The 20,636-nt window shown below is 38.3% G+C and overlaps 1 protein-coding gene across 6 annotated transcripts in view; it reads right to left on the bottom strand.

Annotated features, from left to right (window-relative positions):
• The window catches only part of APC (APC regulator of WNT signaling pathway), a 74,974-nt gene that overhangs the window by 33,540 nt on the left and 20,798 nt on the right, over positions 1-20,636 (bottom strand). For 5 of the 6 annotated variants that reach the window (XM_083351471.1, XM_083351469.1, XM_083351472.1 and 2 more), the window contains 6 exons: positions 17,157-17,241; positions 14,537-14,738; positions 13,651-13,759; positions 12,902-13,015; positions 8,059-8,142; positions 348-452 (listed from right to left, as the gene is read on the bottom strand). In XM_083351471.1, the coding sequence (XP_083207597.1) occupies positions 348-452; positions 8,059-8,142; positions 12,902-13,015; positions 13,651-13,759; positions 14,537-14,738; positions 17,157-17,241 (699 nt within the window). The remainder of the gene's footprint in view (positions 1-347; positions 453-8,058; positions 8,143-12,901; positions 13,016-13,650; positions 13,760-14,536; positions 14,739-17,156; positions 17,242-20,636) is intronic. The other variant, XM_083351474.1, reaches the window with a different exon arrangement.

Genomic DNA, 20,636 nt, shown 5'->3' on the forward strand with positions numbered 1-20,636 from the left:
TCTATTTCAAAATCATTCCACAATTGAAAAGAATATTCTTTTGACTCACATGCTCATATTAAAAATGACAAATCAATTTAAAGATACATTTATTCTTTTCCTCCAAATGTATTCATAATAGCTCTTTGAACAAGAATTATACTATTACAATATGGAATATTAAAATATTTCAGTTTAGAAAAAAATCTTCTGTAGCAGATTAAAGAGCGTTCATCTCTTCCAGTGGCACGCTAGCTTTCTGGTTTAACAAAAATGAAATAATTCATGCAGGCACAAGTTGCTATTACAGAATTACTACCTATAACCTACAAGAAGACTGTATTTTTAAGCACAATTTATAGCCTTACCTGGCTACTGCCAGCAGTTGCCACAACGATTTCAGCTGCTCCTTGACATTCATTTTGCCTTTCAGATTCATGTGAACTTGCACCATGCTTGCTTGGAGCTGTTCTCTGTTAACGCAAGAATTTCTGGCATTATGCATAGAGATCAAATACACTTCATCATGCAAAACCTTCTAAAAACTGAAAGAATAAATGCTGTAATTTTACATTCCACTAAAGTGTACTTTGTATTTTATAATCCCCAGCCTCAATAATTAGCACTCGAGACTGGCTGCCTAAGCAAAACTGTAGCATGAAAGTGAAGCATGTCCTCTGAGGATTATAGCTCTAGAAGACAAAGGATCTGCTGTGAGACACAAGACACCATCTTCCACCAGCTGTGCTCACATCACTTTCAGAAATGTAACAGAATTAGAACAAGCTGCTTTGTCACATGACCTACGCATTTACTGGAGGCTACAAATAAAGCAATCAAAATAATACAGATAAATATTTGCATAAAAATCGACACAGAACTTCAGTTTAAAAAGCATTTTTAAATGTTTCAGTTATAGGATGACCTATATGGAAGCATCCATTTTAACAGCAAATAATGCATTGTCCCTAGCTTAATTTCTAGTTAGATATATAAAACTATCCATTTTTCCTGGAAAAAAAACCCCAAATTTATAAATAGGTTTATAGGTTCTTTACTTATAAAAGCAACATTATTTTTTTAAAAAACTGACTGAAATATAGAACATCATATAGAACCATTTTACTGCTCAGAGCTATTATGCATATTTTATGGGGACATCTCTATAATACAGGATTTTAAAAGATCTCCAGCCCAAGCATGCTAGGCAAATGATGCATGCACAATCCTTTTGATGTGTATTCTACATTACTCCCTCTTTATTCTTGTAACCCCATTCCCTCCAACAAATGTAAACCCAACGATAATTCCCTTCTTGCTAATCGTCCCAATGCTGGGGTAGACATTCCAAAAGGCAAGGGAATTAGGAAAAAGGAAAAGCTGAAGTAAAATCATAAGCAAAGTCATGATCATGTGATTCCTCACTGAATGACCAAATTGCTGGACCTGATTGTGGTTGCTAAACAAGGATCATCTATCACAAATGATTCTCTCATGTTGTAACCCCATTTATAAAGGATTTCAAAAGTCATTCCATCTTCTTTTAACCTTATTTGCCTCTATCGGATCACTTTTATGTTTATTCTTAAGGATTCCTGCAAATATTCCTGTAATTTCACCTATCTTCTTTTAAAGGTCTCTACTTTTCTTTCCCACCCCTTTTTTATTGTTGCCATTATTTAACATTTTCTTGTCCTTCCTTGTTTAAAGTCTGCACTCCGTTACAGATTCTTTAAGGAACATGGCACAGACCACAAATAAGAAATGAAATTTATCTTCTTTGATGCAGGGATTTATTGTTTAAAAATTGAGATTATACACTTATTCCAATAGTTATGCTTTATTTCTATGTCTTTTATTTTTTATTGCTATCTTTGTGGTTTTTTCCATTTACTTTTTGTCTTACATTTCTGTATCCTATATCTACATACTACATTCTACGTTTCTATAAATTTGTTACCTTTTTCTATAAAGCTTCTCCCCTGCTTCTCCCTCCTTCCTTTTGTAATCAGGCTTGAATTGCTAATACTTTCTTAGATTTTAGTTAACCTTCTGTCCTTGGCTGCTGTTCCTGCCATAGAATGCTGCTATTCTCTTCATCTCATTATGTCTCTTCCTACAACCGCCCAGATTCTCCTCTTAAGCTACTTATATTCTTATACTGGTCTGTTATTTTGGCTGCATGTTTCATAGGGTGAAAGCACATATGCCCTCTTAATGTTCCAACCTGTAGGCTAGTTCTGTTCATTTCTCCAACAACTGTGTTGCATACAGGGGCTGCAAAAACAGGAATCACTTGAATGGTAGCAAAAAATGGTATTATCTATTAGATGCTTCCATCTAGTGGCTATTAAGAGGTTTGCACTTCAATTATGGTTCCCTTAGTATTGGTTGGTTGGCCATGTGTTACAGCACCTTTCTGAGGAACTCCAAGAACTCAACATAAAAGAGTATAAAAAACAACATAGGTTTGATTGCTTTAAGGTACTAATTCAAGTGTCATTGGCTTTGAGGTTTTCAACATGGTGATACCTGAGTATTGTGGTCATCTTGATCTTTTTATGCAGATCTGCTTTTCTCTCTTTTCCCTCCCTTCCATTTTGTTGTTACTTTCTGCTTCTTTTATTTAGCTCTATTTCGGTGTATAAATTAGGTTAATCATTACCACAGACATAGCTTTAAGTCAAGCTTGTCGCGGAATAATTAACATTCCGACCAGAGGAGGATGGACCGTGGTTCATTTGCATGGTAAATATCAAAGAAAAGAAATCCAAGGCATATTCTATTGTAAAACCTTTAATGAGAAAACAAAAGACCTAAACTGACTACATTCTCTCATCAGGCAGAAGAGAAAAGTAAAAAAAAAAGTAACTGTGAGTCTGAAACCATAACATATAGCTGGACATATGAGAGTCACTATGGTTACATGATAAGATAGTAACACAGGTGCAGACAGCAGGGGAAAATGTACAGATAGAAACGAGCGAAGCTGGCAAAACTAAAAAACACGCAGTGACATAGCTGATATCCACTCTGGAAGCATATACACATTTGAACTTCCACAGAAGTGAGTCACCTGTATTTTTTGTTGAATTTATCAAAACCTGGCAGTTCTCATGTTTAGTTATAGCTACCCTGATGCTTCTAAAAACATCTCATTACTGTTCTGCTTGGTTCATCATAAAAGAGTGTTCCTTACTGTTAAAAAACATTGGTTTCTTCCAATACTAAAGTTTAATTTTTCTCTACCAAAATCAGATATTATCCCTTGTTATATTTTGCAGATAAAAGTTTTAAGAGCACAAGATTTCTCTAATTTCAACCAAACTGTAATCAATAACGGATTCAGTGATTGTAGGGAATTACAACTCCTATCCATGGTAAAATCAGATTTATTGGGCCAGAAAAGGCATACTTCCTTCTAAATTTATTTTTCTGATAAATAAAATATTGATACTAAAATGATAAACCTAGACTTCATATACTGATTTTATTCCTTCTCCTTTTTGTTCTTCTCCTTGGTAGAATCTTCTCTAACTACTAGAACAAAATGGGTTCTTCATTTTTAGAGTAGACAAATATCTGGTTTCAAAGAAATGAAATAATGTGAAAGTTTTACTGTTGTCAACCTGTGGAGCCCAAAAATAAACTTTAAAAGAAATGACTTTTACGTGGAAGTACAATTCTTTGTGCAGAATTTTACAATGAAATTGCAATGTTTATAAACTTGTGTATTTCCTGCCCTCAATATATTTTTTAAAGTATTTATTAGATTCATTACTCGAGAAATAACTTAGCAGTGGGAGATCACTAGCAGGTTCTACTAGAAAATCCATTATCCTGATTTACTTGGAGGTTCTGAGGAATAATTCAGAGCCAAGCCATGTATGTCCTTAAAAATAAAAACCAACATTTTAAAACTGTTTTCAGTTCAAGGCATGGAACATTAGCTGGAAGTTACATATATCCTATGTACTAGTCATCAACTAAGTGTTGATATTGGTGATTTTTAATTTTTAAAGAAAAATATCAGAATGAGAGCGAGCAGTGAAGTAGTTGTACTGCTGATCAACAGAGTAAAATCAAAAAAGGCTTTGTGAAACATTCCAAAGGATCTCTCCAAAATAGGCTTCAAATATATACTGAGATTCAGCATAAATTATGCAAATTGATGCATATTGACACAGAAAATCCAATCAACCTGTTAGTGGGATCTGAACCAATTATAATGGATCCAGGAAGCTGTATTAGAGAAATAGTGGTCTGAACAGTGAACACTGCACACTTGCTGTAAAAAAGAAAATGCCGCACTTATGATCGTTAAGAGAATTAAAAACAAAAAAGTTGATATAATAATGTTATATAAATGTGTGTGAGACATGAAATACTGTGAAAGATATTATAATGGTAGAAAAGGCGAAAAAAGTGTGTCTGTAATGAACAGGGGGTTCAAACACCTCTTCTATGAAGGGTAAGGTAAAAGGTAAAGGTTCCCCCGCACATGCGTGCTAGTCGTTTCCGACTCTAGGGGCCGGTGCTCATCTCCGTTTCAAAGCCAAAGAGCCAGCGCTTGTCCGAGGACGTCTCCGTGGTCATGTGGCCGGCATGACTACACGCCAAAGGCGCACGGAACGCTGTTACCTTCCCACCGGAGTGGTCCCTATTTTTCTACTTGCATTTTGACGTGCTTTCGAACTGCTAGGTTGGCAGAAGCTGGGACGAGTAACAGGCGCTCACTCTGCTACGCGGCACTCGGGATTCGACCCGCCAAACTGCCGACCTTCTGATCGACAAGCTCAGCGTCCTAACCCACTGAGCCACCACGTCCCTTTCTATGAAGGGAGACTATGGCAATTAAGGTTTTTAGCTTGGAATGAAAGAATGTATGGGAAGTCACACTGGAGGTATACAAAATCATGTAGGGTGCATATAAAAGGAAGCATGCATTTTTCTCACTCTGTTACAAGGTCAGTTCGACTTTGAAACAAAATCCAGAGAGATGTGGGACCAATATAAACTACAGATATACTTTGTGGAATTTGCTGCCAGTAGTTGTGGCAATAGCAATCAACTTGGGTGGTTCAAAAACTGAGCTGCTGGGGTCTTGGTGGGCCTGCTCCACTTCAGCAGTTTCAGCCTGCTGTTAAGCCAGGGTTCATGCTGACATGAGTGCCCTGAGAGGAGGGGTTTGTGCCAGTTTGCCCTGGACTTGCCCGTTGCCCTGATGCAAAAATCCTGATGCAACCTGCTAACTGCAGAAGCTTCTGCTTTCTTCCTAGTTCTGATACTGCCAACAAAGAACTGCCGCCAACATATGAGTCCCTCTGCCAGGGATCCCTGCTTTTTGATCTTTGAACAGTGCAGGAGCAAAGAGAAACTATGCAGCGCTGGGGAATGTTCAGTGCCTTTTGGTGCACACTGTGGCTGCACTTCTGTGTCTCCAACCCACAACTCCCAGCTCTGGCTCCAGGGCACTCCAGGCACTCTGCTTGGGGAGTTCTTCCCTGCAAAATTCCTCATGGTTCCATTGGCAAAGTTCAGCTGAGTTGGGCAAGAGGAGAGGCTGCATCTCCCAAACCAGACTGGACTGGGCTGAGAAGGAAGGAAAGGGAAAAAGAGGGGAGAGGAGATGAAGACAACAGTGAAGATCAGCTCAGGGTACTTCCGGTTTGCCAACAGCTGACAATGAACGTCTGGAGGACGGCTCCCGTCTTCCATATCCAGATTCGCATCGCTGGGGGGTCCTAAAAGGACCGTAGAGTCGCCCTGGAGGGGTGTCCAGACAGAAGGGGCTTTTGCAGAAATGCGGGGGAGCAGCAACCCCCCCGTTAGTGCCTGCATTCCCTTTGTACCGGTGGACAAAAGACTGACCATAGGAATATGGCCAGTTACTAGGCTGCAGACAGCCAAAGTCAAACTTATCATCAGGCAACATTAAAGCAGTGTGGAAGAGACGGGGGGGGGTAAGATTCCTCTCTTATACATTAATCATCTTCTTTTCATCTAATTAAACTGTTAAGTACTTTCCCCCCTGTGGAGAGGGAGGGGGAAATTTAACCCTCCCTTCAAAAGGCGGCGAACAAGCCCAGGGGTGCTTTTTAAAAAAACGTTAAAGAAAGAAATACTAAAAGAAAAGAATTTCCAAAGTACTTGGGGGACACCCAGTGGCTAAACTTGAAATTGCAATCTGACTTTCTCTTTAAAAAAAACCAAGAAAATATTTAAGAAAAACAAGATAAGAGTAACCTTGAACACCAGATGTGAATTTTCACGATGGAAGAGTTTCAAAAACAAATTCAGGCTTTGTGGGAAATATCTTACCAAACCTATCAGTTCCTTTCTACAGCTGGTGATGAAATAAGAGCTTTTGGAAAAGAATTAGAAAGCATCTCGATGAAACAAACTCAAATTCAAACTGTGACTACAATTAATATTTTATTGGGACAAAACTTAACAGAAGAAATAGAACAGTCAAATACATTGGCAGAAGAATTAAATATTCAACAAATACAGGTTTTTTGAAGATTGTAATGGAGAAAATATGGAAGGAAGTTTATTTGGACCAGGACAATTATATCAAGAGGTGAAAATAATGAGAAGATTTGGTGCTGTTGGCAGATTCTTCAATCCTTCAAAGGTGGAGACTGGAGGGCCACTTCAATATGATATAGTAATACAAGAATGCTTTGATGACCCTGAGGCAAAGAAGCGTAAAATGACATGGCAAAGGAAGAAAGTAAGAATAAGATTGAAGAAATATGAACATTTTAAGAGGCCTGAAATAGATAATATTAAAATAGACAGGATTGTATTGTAATTACGAGAGATTGTTTTGATGAGTAGATAAAAATACTGATTAACTAAATAAATAAATAAAAAATAAAATACAGATGTATGAATACTAACATTGAAATATTGTTTTTTAAATATGGGTTAAGATGTATATATGCTAAAAATGATAGAATGTAACTAATATACTTGGATGTAGAGACATGAAAGGATGTATTAAATGTTGAAATGGAAGAAATTTTGGTTAATTTTTAATATGTGGAAACTATAAATGAGAAACAAGAATATTATATTGTTCTTTGTTTTTTTTTCTCTCCTCCTTACAAATTGGTATTTTAATGACTACTATTCTAAATATTGTATAATTGATATGGATATGGAAATGAGATAAGAAATGGATTACATTACCAGATATTGAAGAAAATTGATAAGAGATGGTATGTATTAAAGGGAAAAAGAGAGAGGAAGTATTGATTATAACTTGGAAATTTGTAATAATATGTATTTGTCTGAAATGGAACCATTGTAACCTGGACACCACGTTGCTTTTTAAAGATATTATTGTAATAAAACTACTAAAAATATATATATATACAAAAAAAAGATCAGCTCAGGGTAATGGTAGGATTCAGTGGCCTCCTCATCTTAGCCATGCTGTGCAGGATGGACAAAAGGGCAACGATAGTGGGGAGATGGGGGAGTATTGAAGCAGAAGCAGTTTGCATATGGCAGGAGAGGTTGTGGCCTAATTACTACAACTGGGACTGCCTGCATGTTGTTTTAAGTCAGAGGCAACTTTTTTGTATGGCTATTGATTCTTTAAGTGACTGGAGGATCATGCTATTAGTTGCACTGAATGTATCATATTAAAAAAGAAAAGACACTTTAAACAAACTTCTTGTCTGACTGAAACAATATAATACTGGTTTGCAAAACATTTCAAACCCAAAACAGATTTCAACTGTTTATCTTCTGAACTCAAAACAATGTTTTAAAAGTCTGAAATGGGGCAATTTTGCACTTAGGACACTTTTAAGATAGACAAAACAGTATCAGTTAGAACAGTTCAAACTCAAAACTGGATTATTTTGAGCTCAAGATGAGGCATTTTGACATTTTTTTCTATACCATTATAATTTAATATTACTCAGCTGCAATTTAACCAAAGCTAAAAGACTGGCATAGGTTATTAACTATTTCTATTGAATATGCTCATTATTCTGTTAATTCCTATTATTTCTTTTTATCCCATTGATGCCTGAATAAATGGCAAAAAAACCAAAAACTAACCTCTGCCTCAGCAGCTTGGGATTGCAATAGCTGTCTTATACGCAGAATATCCTTCTCAATTTGTTGAATTCTAGCCACTCGGACCTGAAACAACATGAAGTTTAAGAACTATTACAACACAGTTATTATTTCTCCTTTAAAAATTAGATATGACACTTACAATGTAAAAGCTCTTAATGCAGTGTAAAGTTTGACTCAGAATATTTATTTATTAAATTTGTTTGCTACCGATCTTGCTTCGAAATGAATATATTGCTATATATAGGAAGGAAGATAACCCTGAATTAAGACAACCTTCTAGAGAAGGAGGAGGAGGATCACTGATCACCTCCATTAGGAAAACACTTTAAAAAGATCGATATTCAAATGTTCTCTTTAAGTGATACATAAGGTCTTTTATTTCCAGCTAAAATTAATCCTAAAAATATGTTTTTCCCTCAAAAAGAATAGAATAATGACAAGAATTAAATAATGTTCACTGGAAATGAATGTTTCATTAAAGTTGTCCATTTGTAAACTTAATTGATATAACATAAAACTTTCTCTATCACAAGGTTCTTCTAGCAGAAAGAGGAAAGAGGGAAATGTGTTGAAAATAAATAAGCAGTCCTTGATCTACAACTGTAATGGAGCCTGCCCATTATGGATGCAGGTCATGATAACTGTTAAGTGAGACAGCCTTGCTTAATGACCCCCTAGACCAGGGGTCAGCAACCTGAAACAGTGAAAGAGCCACTCGGAACCGGTTGCCTCACAAAAGGAAAAACTGGGAGCCGCAAAAAATGTGTGCACATGCGCGTACATGCGTGCATGTGCAGAACAGGGTTTGACTGAAGAGTGGAGCCAAGGCGAGATATGCACCTACCCTGCATATTTGAATTGATTGGTTGAACTTTTTTAGTCCCAATTTTTTTTTTTTTTGGACTGCACATGGCAGAGGACTGGGAGCCACAAGAGACGGCTGAAAGAACCGCATGTGGCTCCGGAGCCGCGGGTTGCAGACCTGTGCCCTAGACTCTGCTCTCCCTGATGCCACTGATAAACCAATTCCAGGGTTGTTAAGTAAGCAGGAAGTAAAACATGGGTGGGGAGGCCCTGAGAGGCAGGTCACCCAGCTGGGATCATAGGGGAGGCAGACAAGCAGCAAAAAGCTTTGCAAAGCCAAACACAGCCCAGCAGGGAAGAAGGACCCAATTAGATTAAGGCTGACTGCAGTGTTCCAATACCAGAGAAGCTTCCATGCTTGGCCAATGAAGCCACACTTGTAGGCTGGGTGTCTGCCCTGGCTTCCCAAAACTTTTCCTTTGTTTAACGCCCTTCCTCCTCCAGAAACCCACATTTCTTCCAGTATAATAAACAAACAAAAAATAACCTGAGGACAGACTTCTTGATCCTTTTTTCCCCAAAGGTTTCAAAGATTTTGACTGCCTGTCTGATTTCCTTTAGGACCCAGCTTCTGTTGTAGTTTGGTGCCCACATTTGTGCTTTAGATGCTTTTTTTAAGAGCTGAACTTTTTCTTCAGCTCCTCAAGGCAAACAAGCTGCAGGATGATATTTTTTTTGCTTCTTTTTCTCTACTCTTCAGCTTGGCAATGACTCAATAAGGTAAGAAACTTACAGATTTTTTGTCACCACTTTCCAGGTATGCAGTAAATTAAGTGATTTAAATGGATCAAGATTGGAGGGCAGAAATAAAGAGTGTAGTTTGGGCACCTAATTGGAGGGGGTATGTGTAAAAAGATCAACAAGTCTATCTCTTTGTTTCTTGATACAAATAGCTATTTGCTGAAGGACTACAAGGGCATATTGTGAAATAAAGGTACATTAGATTATAGAACAGCCATAAAAGGTAAAGTTTCCCCCGCACATGCGTGCTAGTCGTTTCCAACTCTATTGGCTGGTGCTCATCTCCGTTTCAAAGCCGAAGAGCCAGCGCTTGTCCGAGGACGTCTCCGTGGTCACGTGGCCGGCATGACTAGACGCCAAAGGCGCACGGAACGCTGTTACCTTCCCACCGTAGTGGTCCCTATTTTTCTACTTGCATTTTTACGTGCTTTCGAACTGCTAGGTTGGCAGAAGCTGGGACGAGTAACAGGAGCTCACTCTGTTATGCGGCACTCGGGATTTGACCTGCCAAACTGCCGACCTTCTGATCGACAAGCTCAGTGTCCTAACCCACTGAGCCACCACGTCCCTAGAACAGCCATATAACACCCTTAATCTTTATCAAGTCTTCTTAAGACTTTTTCTTGCTAGCTTTCCTCTGCCAATATGTACTACATACTAGAAATTTAGTCTACATCTTAAGCTCATATTTATGCCCTGTGAACCGCCCTGAGTCCCTTTGGGAGAAGGGCGGTATAAAAATCTCAATAAATTAAATTAAATTAAATTAAATTAAATCTACAGTCCTTTCATAGTCCAATGTTCTTTTACAATCCATGTGAATCAAACTACTGGTGATTAAAAAATATCCTTAAAAATGACCTGTTTCAAATTGTCTAATACGCCTCAAGTCATTCATTTTTTTTTTGCTGAGTATAGGAATCTGCTTAGAATCTTTTGGCAGATGATTCTAATAATATCCTCTTTTATATTTTATTGCTGAAAGATTACTGATACTCAAGTCAAGTTTACTACAGTCAAAGAAAGTTAAAAATTCAGAGTTAAAAATTCTAGAATAAAATCATAAATAGCACATAAAATCTATATTGAAATCACAATTGGGCATCCAATCTGTCAATTACACATGGCCTAACTATACTAAAATATCAGTCCTTAAACCGTGAGGCCCATAGTTATTAAATAAATAAAATACAAAAGAATAGTAATGCAAAAGGGTTTGCTGCATTAGTTGTGTAAAATAGCTATGGTGGATTAATCACGTGTTTCTGACGAATCCCCAGAGCTGCTGTGCAGAATCTAGCCACCTGCGCTTTAATCACCGTCTATTCGTCCTTAAGCAGCCACTGGACATAAGCCAGGACACCTATTGATTATTGGGAGGATATGCTTTTTAAAAATATCTTTAAAAATATCTCTCTAAAAAGAATATCAAAAGAGTATGTGTCCAATGGTCTCCACCCAGTGGTTGGATTCAAATAAGTGAACTGTGTGGATGCCATTTCCGGAAGTCCATTCTGGGCCTGGGCAACAAAAAATTAGCTATCGGTTCTGTTGAACCGGTGAGAACTGGCTGAATCCCACCACTGTCTCCACCTCTCCTGAGCCACAGGAACAGAGTCTTTTAGTCAATGGTATTTTTTTATACTTGCCGTGCAGGACAGTTGATGGAAGCGCATGGCACTGTGTAAGCAAAAATGCTTTCCGGTGTTTCTCCGTCTCCAACTGCCTAAGATAACTGGCAGGAGTAACAACATATCTAGTATAGTCTGGAGTCAGAAACAAGAAAGCTTTCCCCAAGTCCACTTGCCTCTCAATGTCCTCTACCCTTTGTTGCAAGGTTTGTTTTGCTTGCTCGTAGTTCAACTTGAGTATTGAGGCTGCAGAGAAACCTAGTTTGGCAAGGTTTCAATGGCCCTGATCCATGAAGAGGAGAATTTGTCTTGGAGGATTAATGGAGCAAGGCCTTGCCGAAAAAAAATTAAGTTTTAGCCAAAGATTTAAAGAAGCTATACAGATTCTCGCTTTGACTTTTATCAATTCTGTCTCCAGGCACAGAAGTGCATTTGAGACAAAACATCTGGGGAATTGCTCTAATAAATTTGTATTGAACTCTTTCCAATGGTGTGAAACACGAAGCTGAGGGTCCGAGCAAGGTCCTGTAAAGAAGCTGTGCTAGCGACTTGCCCTGAAAGAAGTAAATTGTGGCAGGAACATAGTATCCTCCCTTTGTGCAGAAAAAATTGAGAATAGCATTCGCTGATCTTCAGCCAGAGGCAGCCGCATATTCTCGATCCGGTGGCATGGATGACCACCCCTAGATACTTAAAGGTGGTTACTCGCTCTATAATATGGCCATTAAGATACCATGAAAAGAGTTTTGGCCTTTTCGCAAAGGCCATAACCTTGGTTTTCTGGTAATTTATGTCTAGTTTACCGTAATTACAATACTGGACGAGGGCTTGCAAGGCTGTTTTGAGTCCTACAGGTGTCCTGGAGAGGATCACAGCATCATCTGCCTCGATCACCTATTTTTTTGGGGTGGTAATTTGATTTATTTAACCATTTTACCATGTTATTAATATAGAAGTTGAATACAACATTATGCTATACTGCTATTCTACATTCTGGTCTATAATGCCTTAAAAACTGATCTCAACTCTAAACACACCTTTTTATATACAGGCTGATAAAATTCAGGATCCTTTTTGAGACTTAACCTTTCCTCAAAAGAGAAGATCTCAGGTTCATTCTGACTATAGATTCCATAGACTCATTGTTTTGGTCAATCCTGTCAGTATGAAAGAAAATAAACCTTTAAACTAAGAAATCCAGTGGCTCCTTGATCTCCCTTACCTGTACATATAAGAGAGATCTTATATCTGCTGGCATATCTCTCTTTGGTAAGAAGAGTGAGAAAAGGAATTGCAGGGAACAGACAGACAAAAGTACTAAGAAGAGAAAGATTATGTAAGAAGAAAAATAAGCAACTTATTTTACTTTTCTTTGAGCGAAATTGAGCAGTCACTTCATGCTATGTCAGTATTGTACTGTATTTAATACCACTGTTTCTGTTCTCAGTTTTTTTCTTGAACCACAGTTGTTAATTTTACTGCACAATTATTAAATATATCATTTGAAAACAAAGGCACTTTCTCTGGCAGGTACACCTTTGAATTGTTAATAAATTGTTACTGAACTGATGTGCAGAAGAGATTACCTGTGCTCTCTTCTCCATGTCCTGACATGTACCAAGTTGTTCTTCCATGGCAGCTCTGATCTGTCTTGCCTCATATTCCAATTGCCTTCTATTCATGTCAGTCTGCAATGAAAACTAAAAAACACATGAAATACAATACTTCCAATGAAGAATAATGCTAATATCCCATAATAAACTAAAGAAATTTAAGTATGTGAATCCAATGCTTATAAAGGTTAAAGCTAATTAATGTCCTTTTCCCAATATGACATACCTAGATACACAGAAAGACTGAGAAAAATCTATAAACATATTTTATTTTTATTTTATTTATTTTAATTCCATTTATATCCCGCCCTTCTCCGAAGACTCAGGGCGGCTTACAAGCTTAGCAGTAGCCTTCATTCTATGTATATGCCTGCTTATTAGGGCTTTCACACACCCCCCCCCAAGCGGCATTATTACAAAGTCAGCTTAATTGCCCCCAACAATCTGGGTCCTCATTTTACCTACCTCGGAAGGATAGAAGGCTGAGTCAACCTTGAGCCTGGTGGGATGCGAACCTGCACTAATTGCAGGCAGCTGGTGTTACTTAAGGAGGCATTAGCCCACTGCTCCACCAAGGCTCTGAAGACTGTTAAAAAATATTCCCAATATATTTCTGTAGACTTTAATCTTGTCCTTAAAATATCTGAAATAATGTCGTATCTCAACTGGTACATTTTAATTTAAATAATACTTATTATATGTGTACAGTTGTTACCACTTACATTTTCAGTAAGAGGAAGACTATCTATCCTTTTAGTCAAATTCTGAAGCTGAGCATAATACCAGTCTTTTTCCTTTTCTTCCTTTTCAAGCTCAGCAAGCAAGAGAGATCTAGAGATGAAGAAACAAGGATTGTATCATTTATTACTCTACATTAACCAATATATGACAGGTAATAGTTATATAAGTGAATCATTTTTGATTTCCATAATCATCCATGAACTTCTCTAAGATGAGCCAATGAGGTTCATGGTGCAGAGTACAAATTTAAATGTACCCTCACCCCAATGCAAATCCAATATTCTATCACTTATGCTTACTCCATTCTCATCTTAATTGAATCTTGCCTCATCTTGATTTGATGTTAATCTTGATAGTGTTGTAGATTTATTTGGATTGATACATTCTAATTTGTTGTTACTTAACAGTATCAATATGTGGTTAGGGAATACTAATTTAAAAATTAGAAAAGGCTATCTTAAATTTTATATTTTCATACTGTCTTTTTATCTACAGTTTAATAACTTGTTATTTTTCAAGTGGAAGATAATGTTTCACAGCTGCTCAGAATTTCAACAATACATAAAATTCATACTTATTCAGCATGTCAAAAATTCAGAAAATGCCTAAGTTGTCTCTGCTGGTGTGTCATACTCTGCGCTACCCCCAGCCCCCTGACAAAGCCCTCCAGATTTCCTTTCTTTCAGACTCCAGAATCGTTCCAGAGGGCCCTGCTATTGGAAGGAAGGAAGGAAGGAAGGAAGGAAGGAAGGAAGGAAGGAAGGAAGGAAGGAAGGAAGGAAGGAAGGAAGGAAGGAAGGAAGGAAGGAAGGGGTACAACTAATTTAAAGTTTCAGATTGATATAAATCAGATTGATTAAAAATTACCTCTCTTTCTCTAGTTCTTCTAGATAACCAGTGCTTTCTCTACTTCCATTCATAAAACCTCTTCTGGGAAATGATCCCATGGGAACAGGGCTGCATTCACCTGATCGACTGGAAACTGATCCTTCTCTGCTTCCGTATGAACGCATGGATATCTTTGGCCTTAGCTTCACTCCAGGGAAGTTATTGCTATCCAAATTCAGTTCTGAACAGAAAAAAAAAAAGAAAACTTGTCAAGTTAACAAGAAAAAAGTCTTGTATGATTTTTTTTCTATTATACCATTCCCTGTTTAGGTAAGCAATGTTATTCAAAAGGCAGAAAAGGAATATAGGTTGTTCTTGACTCACTAACATAATGGAGCATGCCCACTGTGGTAGGAAGTTGTGACAGCCATTAAGTCAAGAACCCACATGATCTCGTCACTTACAACCCCTCATTTTTGCTCTCCTGATGTGATTGTTAAACAAATGCATGGGTCGTTAATCAGAGCAGGGGGACCTTAGGGGAAGGCCCTAGGACAGGGGTGTCAAACTCAATTTCATTGAGGGCCGCATCAGCATTGCGGTTGCCCTCAAGGGGCCGGGTGGGTATGGCCTGGGTGGGCGTGTCCTACTGGGTGGGCATGGCTAGAGTGCGTATGGCCTACTGGGTGGGCATGGCCAGCTCTACATCGTTGGCATCAAGGGTGCCTATGGGGGCCTGGGCAGGAGTGGGACAGATCTGAGGGTCTCTGGCAGAAGGAGGGTCTCTGGGCCAGGGCCAAGGCAGTGGGGGCCGTTCCCTCACTGTTTCCAGGATGGCTTCGCGGGCCGCATGAAACCACTTCGTGGGCCGGATCCGGCCCCCGGGCCTTGTGTTTGACATGTCTGCCCTAGGAGGCTAGCACAGGCCCTGCCCAAGATCTCCCAAGGCCTCCCCACTCCCAGGGCATCCTGTGCTCTGCTTCTTGTTCACTGGGGTCCCTGCAGGCCTTGGGCCTGCTTCCCATCCACTGGGACCCACTCTCTCTTCCTCACCCCACATGAGCCATTGAACACTTGCCTTTCAAAGATCTCTGGAGCTTAGGTTAGGGAAGGAGGGCAGGTCACTCCATTGCTGGGCAGCATGGCACAATCCCAGAAATGGCAACATTTTCTGAATGGCCACAGTTCAATGCAAAACGCAGCTGTGGAATGCTGTAGAACTTGTGTTAGGGAAACAAAGAAAGCTGCTCCGTTGCTGGGCAGCACAACATGATCCTGGAAACAGCCGCCATTTTTTGGGTGGCCACAATTCAATGCAGTTACTCGGAAAATGGCAGTCTCTACAAGGATTGTATCACATGACCCAGCAATGGAATGGCCTGTTCTCCTTCCTTAACCCAAGCTTTGCAGATCTTTGAAAGATAAATAAGGAGGAGGGTGTGGGCCCAGGGTCTGCAAGGACCAGGGGAGATAGAGAGGGGGGGCACTGCAGTGTGCATGTGGCTGGCTGTAAGGGTCAATGGCTGTGGGGGAGCTCCGGCATCTATAACTTTGGGACTGGGTTGTAAGTAGTTTTTGGGGTCTGCTGTAACTTTGAACAGTCGCCAAATGACAAGTCATACATTGAGAACCACCTGTAAGAAATAAACAAAAAAACCCCCCCAAAATCTCAAGGCAATCAGTAAGAGAAAATAAAAGGTATACTGCTTAATCTAGTTTGCCCCAGCATTCTCCCTTATCTGTCCATGCCTTCCTGTCCTTGAAAACTATCCTTCTACCATGTCTGTTCACTGGCTGGTTCATACACTGCCTTTTTTCTTTAAACACTTCAATAGTCACCTTTCTCTCAACCATCCTGTAATTTGAACACACATTTTTTCAATTCAGAACCATTCTTCCCCTTCTCTTTTCTTCTTTCATTATTTCTTTCTAGGTACCCATTTCTATTGCATTCACATATTCATTTCTTAACAAGCATTCATTCCTCACATAAAGTCATCTGTCTTCACACTACCACTACCCTTCTTTGCAATTGTTTTTAATGCATAAGCTTTGACAGATTATTGAAACAGAAATCACACAAGAACACTGTAAAAATACTATTACCACTACATTTTTACTAGTATTTGTATCTCTTAAAATTTCTCCAGCTATTTCTCTGTCTTTAGGAAATATTCCAACAAGATATATCAATTTATCTACTTGCCCCAGTTTGTCAGTAGAGTTTGGTGAATTTTTCTTCCAGATTAAAAGATAAAAGTAGGCAACAAATCTTCTAATATTTCATAAAGACAGAAATTTTTTCCTACTAAATTAAAATTAGTGTCAATTGGATTAGATTTATTCAGCTCTTTTCTCTTCTACTAAATAATATTTTATTAGGAAACTCACAAAAGGAATACATGTTTTCAAGCTGCCAGAATGGAAATTTATTCAGTACTAAATATTACTATATCTAAACATATAAACTTTATAAGTATGAAAGTTAAATTGCCAGAGTTTTCATATTTGCGTGATAATTTGAGAAACATTTTTTTCGTGGCAGGGGGGCAGAATATATCTTTGGCTCACAGTGTTCATTCACCCTGTCTGATCTCACAGAAAGAATTCATGGAAAATATTTGCTTTGCTAACTAGTGTAGCTTTCTCCCACGTTTACCTTTAAGACGTTCCAGCAAATCAATCTGACCAGATGAAGCCATTGCCTCATCTTCAATACTTCCTTGCAATTGCTTCAATACCTCCTGAAATATAAGGAACAGCATTTAAAAAATTAAGCAAGAATGAAATATAAAAGTTACTGTTTTATAGTGCACCCATTTTCAAACACATCTTTTGAATTAGGTAAGAACACGTACAGAATTATTTTATTTAGAATGATAAATTAAATAATAAAAAATGCTGCACATCTTTAATTCCCAATAGCTATTATTTATTTTTAGTACAGATTGATAATTTTTCAAGGACTGTATATATGATTTCTTAATACTTTTTACAGCATGCAATATGTACATTAGAAAAAGAACTGTGCTTTTAGAATGAAAAAAGATCAATTCATGTGCATTACAATAAAAATATTATGAAATCCTATTAATGTCTTAAAATTAAAATTATTATACTCAATTGCTAAATAAAATATAATAGAAAAAGCAGATAGTGCTTATATTTGGAGTTATAGTTTGGATCTTAACTTCATATTTCATTATTTAGCAGAGATAATTTTTTGTTGTTTTATTTTATGACATGGACATATCTCTTCTTCAAGTCTATGTTAACATATGATAACATGACTTCAAGATGGCCAGCTATTCAACTTCATTCACCAAACCTTTCTTATAATTGACATCTTGATTATGTTATAGGATGGTTGAAGGCACTGAGCATAATCTTTTTGATGCTTTTAAATATATTTTAAAATATGAATTCATAAAATTCTAAATTCTGTTTTGTATGTAGAAGATGCAGCTACCAATCAACAGTGGTTTCTTCCTTTCTGTAGCATACTGACATACATTTTTATATCCACTGTGTTCTCCTCTTGTTGTGCATATGATCACCAGATTTAAAGTCCAAAGCACATATTTCAAATCTGATTTCTCATTCCTGACGCTGAACACCTGGTCAATTGAGTAGAAGAATGATAGAACCATTTCTTCCCCAATTCCCCAAGAATACTCTGCACCAATATTTATTAATTGGTTAATATGTAATAGAAATCTTCTGATCACCACTAGAGAGCAGCTGTTCAAGAGGTGACATACTGCAACTCTTGTAGAAGAGAAGTAAAAATTCAGAAAATCACTACAGTACTGAGTAGTGATTTAAAAAGCCTAACCTTTTCTTATTACAGAGCAAAGAATGAAAGGAAGCTTATGGGTTCAATACTACATGACTAAGAAATTTGGGGTATGTTTGTCATGCATCTACCAAACCACCTTCTCCCTTCTTTTCAACTTCAGAATAAAGTAGGGAGGGATGGAGATAATAGTGCAGTTGTAATTGGTCCTTACATCAATTGCTCAATTCTTATTTCTGTGTATTTAAAATTAGAAGGGTCCTATTAAACAAGTACTTAAAACCGAGGAAGCAAGGTTTCTTGGACTATTTACTGCTAACTTGTTTAATTAACAATAAACAACAGTCCAAGGAATCACCAAGACTACTCCCTCCAATACTGACAGAGCAAACCATTAGTACAGGGGTAGGCAAACTTGGCTCTTTTATAACTCGTGGACTTCAACTCCCAGAATTCCTGAGCCAGCAGTCCACGAGTCATAAAAAAGTCAAGGCTGCTGTTGTGATTCAGGGTCAGCCTGTGGGTTCGGCAGTTGGGTCGGACGACTCAGAGGAGGAGGGGGTGTTGAAGACCTTGCTGAGGGGGTTGAAGATCTTGCTGATGAGAGCCCTCAGCCAGGCCCCTCCCACTTGGTCACCACGGAGACCCAGCTGTGTGAGCCTGACAGCGTGGATGAAGATGACCCACAGCTGGCCCTGTTCAAGGACGCCCGACGCAGGAGGCAGTCCTTGAACGCCTCCTGCGTTCAAGGTTGACTCAGCCTTCCATCCTTCTGAGGTAGGTAAAATGAGGACCCAGATTGTTGGGGGCAATTAAGCTGACTTTGTAATAATGCCGCTTGGGGGGGGAGGCGAAAGCCCTAATAAGCAGGCATATACATAGAATGAAGGCTACTGCTAAGTTTGTAAGCCGCCCTGAGTCTTCGGAGAAGGGCGGGATATAAATGGAATTAAAATTTAAAAATTTTTAAAAAATTTAAAATTTAATTTAAATTTAAATTAGGAGTAAACAGAGGAAGGCAATGGGGCTCCTCGGAAGGAGGCAGAGAGAAGCCACGCCCTGAACTGTATATAAGGGGAATGTGTGGGAGGGCTGGTTTGCTGAAGGCAACCGCTTGGATAGTTCCTGTTTCTTAAAGCTCCTGTTTCTTGGTTCGTGTCTTGTTTGTTTTTGTGGTAATAAATTTGGCAGGCGTAATTCCAGCCTCTTGCCTTCTTGTAAAAGGGGTTGTCCCTGCCTTTTCTGCAGGGCCGGTAGCAGGCTGGTACAGAACAGCTGCCTACCCCTGCACTAGTATATAAAACAAGATCACCTATTAGCACTGATGATGTTAACTTAGTTTGATAATGAAACATGTGCAAGAAAACAACCAAGGTCAGAGAGGACCAAGGACACCACAGTTTAAAATATTCTCATCTGTCGGTAAAACATAAAAATGCTTGGTAAGGTACTCATGGTGCTTTGCTGATTCTTTCTGTTTATTTACAAAAATGCCACATTATGGGGTTATTTAACCTTACACTTTATTCCCTAGAATTCCTTCATTATTAAATGATAAATCTAAGATTTTGAGCTTCAAGGTCTGAAAAGTTAAAAAAAGAAAAAGCCAATGAGGCTTCATACAGTCCTACCAAACGGGTTTAAAATAATGTGTGGAGTAATTTATAGAGAGAAATTCAGGAGCCCATTGAGGCTGCTTCACCCCTAGCTGGATGCTGGGATAGATATATAATACTAAAAATATAATCCTCAAAGGGAGATTAGATATAAAAGTTAAAACATAGAAGCTGCAACACGAACAGTACCTATATACAAATTATTCAATTCCAAATAATTCTGGGTCTTCCCTGAAGCAAACTTCAATGCCTTTCTCAGTGCAATAACACACTGAAGATATAACCAGACAACCTTTACACACAGAAGATGCCCCTGTTGTCTCTGATGAAATTGAAACCTTAGGACAGGAGTCTTCAAACTTGGCCCTTTTATGACTTGTGGACTTCAACTCCCAGAATTCCTAAGCCAGCATAAAAGGGCCAAGTTTGAAGACCCCTGGCTTAGAACATGCTTTCCTAAGGTGAAGATTTTACAAGGAATTGATCTCAACCTAAAGATACAAAGCACATGAAGAAGCAGCTCTCACCATTAATAGGGCAGAACTGCCAATTATTTTATTTAAGAAATTGTATATGGATATTACCTTAAACAGTTGAGAGAATATAAATGCACACACACTGAGAGACACACACACAAATACAAGAGGTGTGATACAACAGAGATTTTAAAGGGAAAATCAATTATTTAAAAGGACAAAGCTCAATATCCATTGCATTATGGGAAAAA

This window comes from Vipera ursinii (genome assembly GCF_947247035.1).
Source record: "Vipera ursinii genome assembly, chromosome: 2".
Classification (NCBI taxonomy): Eukaryota; Metazoa; Chordata; class Lepidosauria; order Squamata; family Viperidae; genus Vipera; species Vipera ursinii.